Raw genomic sequence first — 15,274 nt, forward strand, 5'->3', positions numbered from 1 at the left:
TATGTCTTTGTCTTAAATATTGAGCAAATTGAGAAACTACAGTGTGGGTTACAAATTTTTTATGTGTAATATTTTAATTGCAGCACAAACTGTTGAAAAAAATGCTAAAATGTAGGGAAAAATTTTACAAACTTCTCCATAATAGGATATACACATCTTCAACATGTATATAACCACCGTGCAATGTTCAATAATATTAGTTTAATACATTTTTGAGTTAAAGATTACACAAAGTAGGTACTATACACAACATAAAGTGAAAAAAATGGCTAAGTTCAACATGCCAAAAAGGAAGGAAAAAATATCATATTTCTCCATATAGGAGATGCATATTTTCATTGTGTATATCATCACTGTGTAAAGTTTGAATAATATTGCTTTAAGTATTTCTTTGTCTAAGAATCAGGCAAAATGTATATCAGGTGTGGCACATAAAGAAAAAAACACAGAGATTTTATCGCATTATCAAAGTATTTATACCTTATAACCTCCAGAAATAGCCATCAAGTGTTTCTAAAAGTTGCCTTTTTAAGTAGCACTCCAGATAATAATCATGCAAAATGAGATTCACATGTAAAACGCCTCCATATTTTTATTTTTGATATTTTGTTTGAATTGCCATAGTAAACAGAAATTAACATTCAGTTTTTCATATAACCCATATTCTTAAGAGATAAAAATTATATAGAATCCACAGTAGATTTCAAAATTAAGGGAGATAACTCTGTAAATGACGCTCAAATACAATAGAATCTATTGGATTTTTAATGTTGATTATCTCCAAAGAGCATGCAGATTTGAATGAATAATTACACACTTCATAATATAGACCCATAAAAGAACTTAATTATAAAAATAAAAATATGTACCCTTATTTGGGGTGTATCACATTTTTCAGAATTTGCATGATTCTTACAAAGACATCTACTTAAGATATTGATAAGTCAAATTTAATTGAAATACACTACAGAAAAATGGTGGGAAAATTTTCCCTACACTATCCCCTAATATAAACAGTAAAAATATCTATTTAACAGAAGTTTCAGGATAAATTTAAATAGCTTATTTGTTGTTAACTAGATGTATTGAATATATTTGAGACAAAAAAGACCAAATTGAGAAAAAATGATGTGCCACCCACTGCCTGATTCTCTCACAGAATGGTATTTAATACTTTATGAGCTACAGATTACACAATGTGGGTACCCCTCAGTGTGTCAGATAGATGAACGAACAGACTTGAGCAGGTACAGGAACTTCTTTCACCTTTAGTGAGTCAAGGTATTATCAGATGGATGAATGGGCAGACACACAACTTTTCAGAGGGTATCACATAATATCTTGCCAGTTCCAACCTGGTGTAACAATTTTATGGAGCTTTGATTTCATGGATTATAATACAGTCTCTAAGTTTAAGTATAAGGACGCTTACCCTACTGGTGCACCTGATCCATGCTCCCAGTTTTTAGTGGAGTCTGAATTGCACATTTGCTTTTGTTAATTTGTATGTATTATTTTGGTTAACTTATGTTCTTTGTTGTGTGTGTCTGTTTTCCATGTCTGGTCTTTGTCCCATGATTACATTCTTTTGATTTCCACTAGAATCCAAGTTCCCTTGATTACTTTTTAACACTTCTTCTGGAATTTGAATTTGTGATTTGGCAGAACCACAAAAACCACAAAAATTGTTACCCCACTTACAACAGTTATCAAACTAATGCATATACTGTAGTGAAATTTTTTTGCAAATGAAATTGAAATTACATAAAAGCTATATACATGTATGTGTATAAAATGCTAGAACAGACTATAAACAGATAATTTAGATGTTTTTTTTCAAGTAATAGTGACTGGAATGAGTTTTAGCAGTATATTATCATTTTTAAGCTTACATTTTTGACTTCATAATACTGTGTGATGCCATATTCTCCACTGAAAAATACAATAACAAAAATGCAAAAAAAAAAGAGAAATGAGTAATTCTATCAGTATATACACTCCTTGAGGCATTTAGGTTTCCCAAACGCAAGATACCCAAATGCATGCTAAACGCTCACCAAATGCACGATAAACAAATGCTTCTATCATGCATTTAAACGAATGCTCCTATTGTGTGTTTAAACACATGATAAACAAACCCCCCTTGCGTTTGTTTAAATGCACGATAGACAAATGCTCATATCATGTGTTTAAACGCACGATAGATGAACAATGAAAAATAGTAATATTAACAAATAATGAAGAAAGAAAAAATAGAAAATATAATTAATGGAAATATAAAAATTAATAATAGCAAAAAAATCAATATATAACAGCTGAATCAAGGAAATTGTCAAAGTACAAACCTAAACGAATGCAAAATGATATGTAAATGCACGATAAACGAAGCATGAGCCCAAAAAATGGGAAACTTGAACATTTCAAGGAGTGCATAATGAACAGCAATATTATCTCATTGATTAAATAATTTACTCTGCCAAGAGTAGCTATGAGTTGTAAACCTAGAACATGGCAAAGTAACAACATATCAAATACAATATAGATCAGGCCAACAAAAAAATATTGGTTTCCTGCTACTCTACCTACCCTAAACATTTTATGGCCATTTTAGCTTCTGTTTGAGTCAAGATTGTTTCCCATTTACTTAATGTAAAATATTTTTGAAAAATAAAATAATTTCCCTAGCTACCCTATTTTTTTCTTACTGGAAGCAGGAACCAGACTATTACCTTCAGAGCCTAATATGTAAGGTTTTAGATTACAATAGTAAAAAAAAATTGCCTGATTTATTTAAAAAATATAAGAATAACTTTCAGAAACCTATAGAATTAATAGCAGAATTTTTTTCTTTTTGGAGATAGTAAATGAGCAGGACAGGAAAGAATATTCATTTTGAATAAATGTATTGTAATCACCCATTTGCAAAAGTTGTCTTTCCTGAGAACAAAAATCATGTTTATTTTTTCTTTATACAACCAAAAGAATATAACGTACCTTATAAAACTGTGTAATGATCATACATTATATAAATAATTTTTATCTGGGAATGGAAGTTGAATAAAGAATTTTGCTTTCAAAACATGACATAGTAAGGTTTCTCATTCTTGTGTTTATAATAATCAAAATACTTGTAATTAAAAAATTGGGTAAAAGTCAGAAAAGGTCAGGTTACTTGTACTGTTTGTAGCATAAACTCTTTCTATCATTTATTTTGGAAAAAACTGGCATTTGATCTGAAATGTTGAAAAATACACCAAGTTGGTATACAGGAAGTAGAAATGTGACAGTCCTGGAATGGCATCCATGATATGGGACCATATACTGAAGTTGCATACCAAATTTCTAGTGGCTGTGATTTATAGTAAAAATGTTACAGAAAATTATGCGTTTGACTGGAAATATTGAAATATACAAAAGGTTGGTAAACAGGAAACTGAAGTGGGACAGACCTGAGACTGTATCCCACAATATGGGACCATACATGTATACTGAAGTTGTGTACTAAATATCTAGTTGCTGTGATTTAGTTCCTGACAAAAATGTTACAAAAACTATTTTCCCACCCACTACCAAACAAACATTCACCATTCTAAATCTGGATTTACAGTAGTGCACCCCTGCAGTTCAGCCAAAAACTTTCAGTTTTATTCAAGAAAGTTCACCTTTATCAAAGTTTCAATTCAAACATGTACTAATATACATATATGACTTACAGTTCTCTACCAAGTCCAGACATTTTAAATCCACCAAAGGGTGCCTGGGAACTCACTACATTGTAACAGTTGACCCTAAAAATAATGTAAGTTTTGACAACTTAATCCAGGTTGAGTTATATCTTGTTACTGCTTTTGAGTTTTCTGTAATACCATGAAAACCAAAGACGCTGATTTTTTTAAGCTTTTGATTGATTGAGTACCAGAATTTTTTATTTAATGTCACAAATATTTATGCAATTCATTACATTTTAACTATTCAAACGTTTCTTGCTGATAGAACCATCAGCACCAAGTAAGGCAGATCACCACATTCATAAAGGTTTGTCTAACTCAGAAATTGACACTTTTATTCTCTCTCTCATATTTCTATGGCATGCCCTAGTTGTTACCATTTGTATTGTTACCAGCTGCTTGTTGGTGTAATATCTATTTTGCCAGGTTTGTTTTGAACTTCACTTGATTATGGATCAGATTAGTATTTAGTAATTTTGTTGTTACTTTTATTGGTATATTTACTATGGTAACTAAATGCAGAGGTTGTCTCACATATCTACTGTTATACTATGAGGTCTATTAGTAGAGGTATAAACCTACTATCTAAAATTTTGTATTGTGTACTACCATTAAAAAATAACAAACTACATTGAAAGTATGTCCATCATTAAGTCTTGACAAACCAAATTGAACCTGAACCTTGACTTACAATACAAATTTGTACAATTTTACAAAACAAAGCCTGCATGCAACCTTTGAAAGTACTTTTATTCATGGGTACCAATTTTCATGGTTTAGGGAAAAAAGTTCGTTCTTGGATACTTAAATTCATGGATTTGAAACTATATCATAAAAATAAATGGAAAAATTCCGTTTAGTGGGAAACAAATTTCGTGTTTACCAAACCCACGAAAAACCACAAAAATTAGTACCCCACGATAAAATAATACTTTCACAGCAGATCTTTCCTTATCTTACAGAATCTAACAGAATGCTGACTTTACACATTAACTTACTAAACAAAGCCTGCATGCAACCATTGACTTAGAAAACAGATCCTGCATGCAGCCATAGACTTACCAAACATATCCTGCCTGCAATCATTGACTTACCAAACAGATCCTGCCTGCAAACTTTGACTTACCGAACAAAGCCTGCTTGGCACTATTGACTTACCGAACAGAGCCTGCCTGGAACCATTGACTTACCAAACAGATCCTGTCTGCAATCATTCACTTACCCAACAGATCCTGCCTTCAACCTTTGACTTACCTAACAGATCCTGCCTTTAATCTTTGACTTACCGAACAAAGCCTGCCTAGAACCATTGACATACCAAACAGAGCCTGCCTAGAACCATTGACTTACCAACCATATCCTACCTGGAACCATTGACTTATCAAACAGATCCTGCCTGCAACATTTGATTTACAAAACAAAGCCTGCCAGGAACCATTGACTTACCAAACAGATCCTGCTTGTACTCCCTGGGCAAACATCATTGCTTTGTTAATGTCATTTGTAAACACTGCAGCCCCAAGACCATATGTTGTGCTGTTAGCTCTTTCTAGTACTTCATCCATATCTTTAAACTTAAATATCTGTTGGACTGGACCAAAGATCTAAGGCATAACAAGAAACCATTAGAAAAATAAAGCAAAAAGTTGCACATGTCATACTACTGTAGATATATTCCCAATCATGCCAGAAGCAGAGCTCAGACAGCAACCAAAACTGCTTATAACCTATGCCCCATTTATTTGACAAAATCCATAATTATTGCGATGAAATTCAAACAGACTAAGTAATTCCAATATACCACCTACTCACTGAGTGTGGTATAATAATGTAAATTCAGAATTTATTTCAATGTTACCAATTACATAAGAGTAAAACATACTCCTATTCTGGAATTTTTAACCAATGCAGGTTCTTTTCTCAACAATGCAAAATATAAAATCAAATTTCAACTGTTATAATTAATTCACACAATAACTTCTTAAAGGACATAAATCAAGCATAATGGAACTAGAAATAAGATTTAAATTATTTCTTTTTACAATGTTTTAATATGATAAGTTCAAATATAAGAGAACAAGCTTTTTAGTAGTAAAGGTTTTCTTCAAATAAATTAGATAAAGGTTAAAGAGTATCCCACATTACTCACAGAAGCAAATGTGTTATAACACCATTGAATACTTGTAAAAGTCTGGTAGACACTAAAAAATGCCTCCTACAATTAAACCATAACCTAAATGATAGATAGCAGGGTCCAAATGTCCTCAATCTTAGAGTTGACAACATCTAAAAGACACGACAAAGAGTCTTCTTTACCTCTTCCTTGGCAATTCTCATGTTATCTGTGACATCTGAGAAGACAGTAGGCTGAACAAAGTATCCTTTGTCAGCAGCTTTAGATCCCCCACAATTAAGTGTGGCACCCTCCTTCTTACCAGCCTCCACCAAATCTAAAATCTTGGTAAACTGTTCTTCATCAACCTAAGATGAAGTATAAAAATACTGTTTATGAACATATAGCAGTTTTAAAAGTTGCAAATGAATAACTTTCAAAATGACTGAGAATGTAAGTGTATTTTAATTAAAATGTGTTTATAAATATAACATTAAACATTAAGAAACTTATATAGGTTTCGGACCAAGCACTGAAAAAAAAAGTTTATAACCAAGTTCATATGGTATTACTAAGGGTTATGGCTATCATTTATCTATCATTCATCCAAAGCAAAAGTTCAATTCTTTTTTAAGGCTGTAGTGAGCACAAGTTTGTACATTTGTACATTGCATGTAAAATAGTAACATGTACCTGTGGACCTTGTTGAGTTTCCTTTTCCCAAGGGTCACCAACTTTTCTTGTGGCTGCTAAGGCTACAGTTTTCTTAACAAATTCATCATAGATTTTCTCATGTACAAATGTCCTACTACCAGCGACACAACACTGCCCTGCATTAGTCATGACGGCTTCCTGTGCAGCAGCTACAGCTGTGTCCACTGTATGGGGGAAAAAAAGACATCCTACATATATATGTAAGAGCAGTATATGTTGTTCTGATTTGATTAACACAGCCATAAAATGGGTGTTACACAAAGTCTCCCATACCCACTTGGGTCACTACATGGCAAAATGGGGATGTGGGGGTGTAACATAACTGAAAATCATATCAGTAATGTAGATATATAACAAGAAGTAATTAGTCTACACTTGAAAGTGGGTAAATTCAAACCACTGGTGTGGTTAAAGTGATAAACCGTCGTCCAATGTTATATAGACAATGACCAACCAGATTTGTAATAGACCAACTTTTAGTAAGTGTCATTGACATTTGTAACTATCACTCTGACCAAAAACTGCTGCACTTTCTCAAAAGCTATTGCCTACATTTGTAGTTTTACTGAAAATTAAGTAATTTACAGATTTTTATTATCACTATTGTACTAGAATCAGCCATCTTTCTCTTCATTTATCTCCCCTTGTTATCGCTTGGGGAAATAATCAGATGAGCTATTAAAAGCATAAAATACATTAACTTTAATGTCCCATCCATGCATTGCAAAACAATGAACTCCTTTAGACAAACATCTACCCCCCCCCCCCAAAAAAAAAAAAAAAAATAAATAAAATAAAATAAAATAAAATAAATAAATAATAAGTAAACAAATTATCAAAATCAATTACACAGATATTACACAATATCTGGATTAAAAGTAGTTTGCCTTCAGACATCTATCAAATTATAGGAGAACAAAAAAAAAAAAACAAATGTCCTGCCTTTAATAAAACAATGATAGATAGGTCTGAGGAGTCTATGTAAAAAATTCTTATATGACAAACATCAAATCTTCAAACTTGCCATTTAAATTTTCTCAAAACAAAGTTCAACTGGCGTTTTCTATTGTAAGTAGACATAAAACTTACAATCTGCATCGTCAAAAATAACATTTGGACTCTTTCCTCCTAGCTCAAGTGTTGTTCTTTTTATATTGGAAGCACCAGCAGCTTGCATAATAATTTGTCCAACCTAAAATTACATTAAGAAAAATTCATTATTATTTCATATTATTAAGAAAAAAAAAAAAAAAAAAAAAAAGAACTCTTTCAGATCAATGAAATTAAAATCAGCTGTTAAGATACTCTACACTGCTTTGCATTCTAACATAAGAGACTTAAGGCAGTGTAGCATATCATTACAGTTGATATTAATTACATTCTCTATAATTTTGTAGTTTTATCTACTTCTTTGGCAGCACCATGGACAATGTGATACGAAGTATTGATATAAAAAATTCGCTGTTGCGATTGGTTGTTGTGCCATTGTGTATCACTTTCTATAAAACCTGATAGGTCGAAAGCAACTTAGCGACGTTTCTAACATTGTTCTCCTGACACCACTGGTGATATAGAAGGAAGATCACTAGAAATTTCCACCAAGATAGATGCTGTATGTCAAGCGGCCAAAGTATTCAAAATGAAACATAGAAAAAAAGGTTTATAAAATGTATAAGTTGAATATTGTAAAATATCAACTCACTCAAGGAGGTAGACCTAAGGTAAGGGAAATAACTCTGGAATCAGTGATATGTTTGTATCATATTCAATTTCAGCAAAGCCCATCAAGCTTTCATATGAAACAGTCTTACTTTGAGGCTTACATGAGATCGATGTAAAATGCTGAATACAAATGTTCCAATGATTTGTATGAGTTGTGTCCTTACCCTACGTCTACCTCCTTAACTTAATTTCAATATCATACCAAACTCGCCGAGGGCCGGAGGCTTGTTTGTTATGATGTTGAAATTAAATAACTTGAGTTCATATTTCAATAATTTTATATTGATATTCAACTTTCACTCATAATGAAATACTCTGTGGATGGCATCAATCAGGAAGTATCTAATGCCAGTCAAACTTTAGCATGGTTGGAGTCAGTATGAACCAATAACAATACAAAAAATATTTTTGTATTTATGATCTTGTGATAAAATGTATCAACATAAGGATAGTTATCGCTATCTGTGAATTTTGCTAATTTGGTATTGGTTAATAAATACTTTTAATTTCGATGACTAATGCCATTTGAAAATTATTCATCCATTGCTGAATAAAATGTTACATAGGGGTGTAGTTCCATGTAACAAGGTCATATCCTAAACAGATGGAACAAAAAGGACACAATATACAAGCTAGATAATCTTTGAATTTAAATTGTGATGGAATATATGACACAGAATAAGTTTTTGACTCACAGTTGACATGGTTCTAAAACAGAAAAATTTGATATTGAAAGAGTAATCAAGGGAACCAAGGTTATAGCGGTAATCAGAAGAATGTAATCCAGGGACAAAGACCAGACATGGAAGACAGACATACACAACAAAGAACATAAAGTAACTAAAATCATACATACAAAGTAACAAAAGCAAATGTGCAACTCGGACTCCACTAAAAACTGGGAGCATGGACCAGGTGCACCGGTAGGGTAAGAGTCCTGCTTTTCTAGAAACATCCGCTGAGTTGCTCATAAAAAGTCAAGTCCAGGGTAGACAAACGAAGAAAGGAAAACTATGACCCCTTTTATAAATCAGTTTTCATGGTGCAGATGGATACACCATCAGGATCCAAGAGTTCATGATGAAAACCATAAAACTTCTGTAGTGATGACTTCAATCTTGTAGCAACATAACCCTGCTCCAGAAGCCTATTTGTTAGAGTTCTAGCATGATACAAAAAGTCTGCGTAGTTTTGGCAAGCTCTGGCATAACGTATGAGTTGTGATATGAACACTCCATACACAGGTGGTGAATGGATGTTATCATAGATGAAAGTTGACAATTCTGAATGAAAAGTCATTACGTTTGTCATAAAGTTTGGTCAATAGTTTTCCTTTACCATCGATTTCTAAGTGTAGGTCAAGATATGAGGCTGACTTCACAGTGTCTGTAGTATCCTTTATTTCAAGTTCTTTGGGGTAGATGCAATGTATCAAATCACCGAAATTAGGACTGTTTAAAGATAATACGTCATCTATATAGTGGAAACTGAGATTAAAGGATCTAGCCAAACGATATTCTTTCCTTCGGATCAGATTAGCTATAAAGTCAGCCTTATATGAGTGAACATATGGTCAAAAATCATTAATCTAAATACATGTACATGGATACCTTAGATTCAGCATATCAAAGAAACCAGAGTATTCAATACTTTTTGGGTTAGGTTAAGAATATTGAAGAACCCACAATGAATTTTTATGAAATTTAAAATACCAGTATCTTATTTTAGAGCTGATTTGGACTGACTCTAAACTTGAGTCTTAAATAGAAAAATCTTATTACACAGTAAGATACTGTATGTAAGAATTCAATTGTTATTGAAATCAAAGTATAATTCCTAAAGGGTTTGAACACAAACTGTTACAAACACCAAAATATACCCAACATTTTCTTTTATGGTATCAACCCTTACAAAACAATATTGAATAGGTCAATTCACTTATACAATATCAGTTATTGACCAGAACAAAATGTTTATGGACTACAACGGCATAACATTCCAGTCACAAAATTCAAGGTCTTATAAATATGAAAGTTCACATGCTTTGTGTCATCATTAAAATGTTCACCTCAGTTGATCCAGTAAAAGCCACTTTATTGACATCAAGGTGATTGGAGATGGCAGCACCAGCTGTAGGTCCGTAACCAGGGACTACATTAATTACACCAGGAGGAAAACCAGCCTGAAAAACACAAAAAGATGTAGTAGTTTAGTGCAATATTGATTTTGGAATGTCACAACTGTCTCGTATACATTCAAATAAAACATCTATAAAGTTCCTCTGAAATATCTGGCATAAACATCATAGATGTAATCCAACTCTAGTGAATATATTGTAAAAAGCGTCAGATAATTATAGATTATCACATTAAATTTCCATAGACAACCATGTATCAAAACTCATGCACCATATCAAGCCAGAAATTTCTGCTTGAGGACTGATGTGGATCAGAGGCAAAAAGCTGTATTTTGACCCCTATGTTCTATTTTTAGTAACAGTGGACATGTTGATTTATGGAACAATAATCCAAAATGTCATTTTTTGCAGGATGCCCAGAGAAACAATAATACCAACTTTCATTGAATTCTGCCCAAAAAGGTCATAACTCCAACATCGGTCAAAATATTTTCACCCAAATTTGACCACAGATAGATCTTATTATGCTGAACACTTTTACCTACAAAACAGAATTTGGATAAACCAAACGGTTTTGAAGATTTATGCAAAAAATGCTGTCTGACCCCTATGTTCTATTTTTAGAAACAGTGGCAATGTTTTTGCACGGATAAAAAATCCAAACATTCATTTAGTGCAGGATACTCTAAGGTACCATCATGCAAAGTTTCATTAAAATCCATAGAGTAATTTCAGAGGAGAAGATTGAAAAATTTTTAACAACAACAGAAGCCAATGATGGCAATAGCTCACATAGTCTATGGCCAGGTGAGCTAAAAAAATAAAAAAATGACCTCAAGGTTAAATCAAGGTCAAGGTCAGAAAACCTAGCAAGGTACCTTGTCTTTCCAAAAAGTCACACAGGTGTTCTGAAGTAGTGAAGCAGGACACATTGGTATAATGTAGGACAGATTTCTACCAAGAGAGCTATTTAAACTACTTAGTAGCCTACCAAGATTTGTATTAAAATTGTAACTGGTTCTTTTCAACTGGCTGTAATAATAAAGAAATACCCCATTGCACACTAACAAAATTAATTAAACGTGTCTAGATCATCTCTCAAATTATAACTTTAAATAATATGAGCAACAACTTCTAAAAAAAGTCATTATACAATTCTTTCACACAGTAATACATGCTTATGTCTTTGGTCCACTTAAGCTAAAAATCTTCCTTAGTACTTCCTTGATTTCTGACATCAATCACAATACAATCTTAAGTTGTTTTGACATTTGATTTATGACAATACAATAAATGGGTGTTAAATATGCATTTTCAGTAATAAAAATCATCATGCATTTAAAAATGCTTCAGTTCAGTGATTTTGTTATTAACCCCTTTAAATGTTTTGATGCAAAGCATGAATTATTTTGTGTATCAAAGTGTGAAAAATAGAACAGTGATCCATGGCCTTGAGCTGACATTTTTTATTCTGGTGGGGTTGATGTCTCTTTGACATATTCACCATATCCACTCTGGCAATATGATCAGTAACAAAAATCAGTATCTATTCCAGAATGTACTATTTTGAATAAAGAGAAAATAGCAGAAAAATAGAGAAAAATACATATGTGACCTTTTTTCTGCCTTTGTAAGTTTCAGTAAAAAAATGATAAATCAATAAACAAGTTTCCATGCATTTTAATTCACTCATTTATTAAGTGTAAGTATTTGTAAGAATCAGGCAAAATGGGAAAAATCAGAAACATGCATGTCAAAACCCTACCGATCTGACAATGTAATAACACTCAAAGATACTTTCTCTATTTGAAAGATCATTTTTTGATCTCGGCATCACTGGCTTTGGTCAGAAATTTTTCAATAGATTCTTCAATTCTTAAATTGTCAATTTACACAATCAAAATGATGGTTTTTTCATACCGTGTTTCGTCTACAGCCTGATTTTTTCAAAGGACTGACACTTACACCAGTTATTTATTTCATTTTTTTTCTGTTAGTTGACAATCAAGAAGTGTTTTCTGTGTGTTTACATATTGACTTAAGAGTGGATGCAGTAAGAATTGATTTATTCATTTTGTAAGGTCAACCAGCTAGGATGATTGGTATATAGAAATAGATACTGAATTGAGCTTAAGTCCCGAAACTGGGTTAAACTAAATACACATGGAATTTCAGGACTGAAATTCACAACCTCATCCTGAATGAACTGAGAATCTTGTTATTTCAAAAACCATCCAAACTTAAATGTTTCAGCAGTAATTTTCATAAAAAGTTGTGATTGTAAGAGTCTTACTATATTTGCCACCATGAAGTGCTCTTATAATCATTTAATAGAACATCAAATTTTTACCCATTGGACAAATCACAACTATCACTAAAAATGATACATTTTACAATGGTTTTCCATGTTTTTATTTTGCTATTGAAGTTTTTCACACCTTGAATTTGTCTCCTGTCTACTACTTTCTTTGTCTGTGTCCAGAAAACAAATACAGGTAGTTTTTTATACAAATTAAAAGACCCTTTACGGGCTACATTGTACATGTTATGAAATACTAAGACACTAAAGGATGACTTGGGAGATCATAAAAAAATCTTCACTATTACAGTGGAATCTGCTAGTAACATATGTCAAGAGATAAGTCACATAGTGTTATACTTTCTTGCAATAATAATAACTTTATAAACGACTATGGTTACATAAAATAATAAATCTGTTGTTGTAAATGTAGCAATCCCTAGTGATTTTATGTTATAAAGTCATTATGTAACAGTACATACTGCATGTCATGGACTATTATGATACAATAAATTATAAAACACTAATGCGTACCAAGGATAGTTAATGCAGTTTCATGCATCATCATGACCAAATATATTCTAACAAACACAGTCTGATTCCAGTTCACATTGCCTATTGATCTTAGGGAGGTAGACCTAGGGTAAGGGACATAACTCATGAAATCAGTGATATGTTTGTATTATATTCAATTCACCAAAGCTTCTCAAGCGTTTGTTTGAAGAAGCATAAAATGAATCCAAGTTAATTAGATGCTTACATAGGGTTAATGCAAAATGCTGAAAAGAAACGTTTGAATGATTTTTAAGAGTTGTGTCCCTCACCCTGGGTCTACCTCCTTAAGATGTACATCTATATTTCTACATAGACATTAGAAATTGAATTATAAGGAAAGTTTCGCTGTTTATAAACTGTGTAAACTACCCAAACCAGGATATTTTGTATAACCTGTTCAAAAATTAGAATGTAAGGACATCTATCAAATGATCAAGTTACAAGGTTATACAAATATTTGATTAAGAAACTTATCTGAATTCATTTTATTACAATAATCTACCTATGGTATTCAAGACGTGGGTATTACAGTATACTACATGTGCATGTATATGCAATTTCAAAATCTCAAAAGAGAGCACATTGATAAGATGTACATGCATACAGCTAACAGTGATTGATTGGCAAGTTTCTAAAGAATTAACGCAGACATGTAAAGCATTTCAGAACAAGTACATGTGACCTATTCACCAGATGTATGATGAAATCTGTCTATACCAAACCCTGAATAAATCAATAACCTGTCTATCCCAAACCTTGAATAAAAAATCTGAAAAATCTGCCTACACCAAACCCTGAATAAATGAAAAACTGTCAATAACAAACATATTTGAAGTCCTAACATGTTGGTTTTAATACATTTTTAACCAAGGTAAACCAAACACCTGTATAAACCAAACAAATTCTACAATCTAACTGAGGGGTTTGGTTAAGACAAGTTTCACTGTATTGGCTGCGTGAAAATGGTGGTCAATCTACCTACTATACTAAATATAATGCTTTAACTGAATATACTGGTACTAATTATATCTATACTTAACCAACTACCATGTCTTTATTGACAGTGGCAGACACTGACAAAACTAGGATTTTTTCCTCTTTCATCTACCCCGGACTTGACTTTATAAGTGGAACTCGTCAGGTATTTCTAGAAAAGCAGAGGACGCTTACCCTACCGGTGCACCTGGTCCATGCTCCCAGTTTTTAGCGGAGTCTGAGTTGCTCATTTGCTTTTGTTACTTTGTATGTATGATTTTAGTTACTTTATGTTCTTTGTTGAGTATGTCTGTTTTCCATGTCTGGTCTTTGTCACTGGATTGCATTCTTTTGATTACCGCTGTAACCTTGGTTTCTTTGATTACTCTCTAAAAACTCCTCTCAAGTTATTTATAAACTAATGCATTTACCTACTTATGGTTATCTTTTGTTATACATAATGGGAAGGTATGATATGTCTGATGACAGTTAAACAAACAGTTTGATGGTACATATGTATTTGTACGATAGCATAAAGGGGAGCTAGTTAAAATCAATGTCAATTTATGCTTTATGATTTATGAGTTAAATTGATAATACACTGCTTATAAAAAGTCTGGGTAAATTTCAAGATGAAGCAAAAATAGATTTGAATTATGTATTTAATAAATTGATCTTGACCTTTTAGGAGGTTAAAAAATAGATCAATCATTCTACTTTTTAAGTAGAACGACCACATACTGAAGTACTATACTTGTTTAAACTGTTCTCTATTTATTCTAGAAAAGCAGAGGACGCTTACCCTACCGGTGCACCTGGTCCATGCTCCCAGTATTTAGTGGAGTCCGAGTTGCTCATTTACTTTAGTTACTTTGTATGTATGATTTTAGTCATTTTATGTTCTTTGTTATGTATGTCTGTTTTCCATGTCTGGTCTTTGTCCCTGGATTACATTCTTTTGATTACGGCTGTAACCTTGGTTCCCTTGATTACTCTTACAATAGAGTCTAGTATTAATCATACAAAGGACA

The 15,274-nt window shown here is 32.4% G+C and overlaps 1 protein-coding gene across 1 annotated transcript in view; it reads right to left on the minus strand.

The window, feature by feature from the left end:
* Positions 1 to 15,274, minus strand: part of LOC148621024 (retinal dehydrogenase 2-like) — a 35,017-nt gene that overhangs the window by 1,457 nt on the left and 18,286 nt on the right. The window contains exons 7-13 of the mRNA XM_088575019.1: positions 10,346 to 10,459; positions 7,645 to 7,747; positions 6,535 to 6,719; positions 6,045 to 6,209; positions 5,175 to 5,332; positions 3,714 to 3,788; positions 1,893 to 1,932 (exon numbers count right to left, since the gene is read on the minus strand). Of these exons, the coding sequence (XP_088431145.1) occupies positions 1,893 to 1,932; positions 3,714 to 3,788; positions 5,175 to 5,332; positions 6,045 to 6,209; positions 6,535 to 6,719; positions 7,645 to 7,747; positions 10,346 to 10,459 (840 nt within the window). The remainder of the gene's footprint in view (positions 1 to 1,892; positions 1,933 to 3,713; positions 3,789 to 5,174; positions 5,333 to 6,044; positions 6,210 to 6,534; positions 6,720 to 7,644; positions 7,748 to 10,345; positions 10,460 to 15,274) is intronic.

Source organism: Perna viridis, chromosome 3 (genome assembly GCF_037379345.1).
Source record: "Perna viridis isolate PV_CMFRI_1.1 ecotype Kerala chromosome 3, ASM3737934v1, whole genome shotgun sequence".
NCBI lineage: Eukaryota > Metazoa > Mollusca > Bivalvia > Mytilida > Mytilidae > Perna > Perna viridis.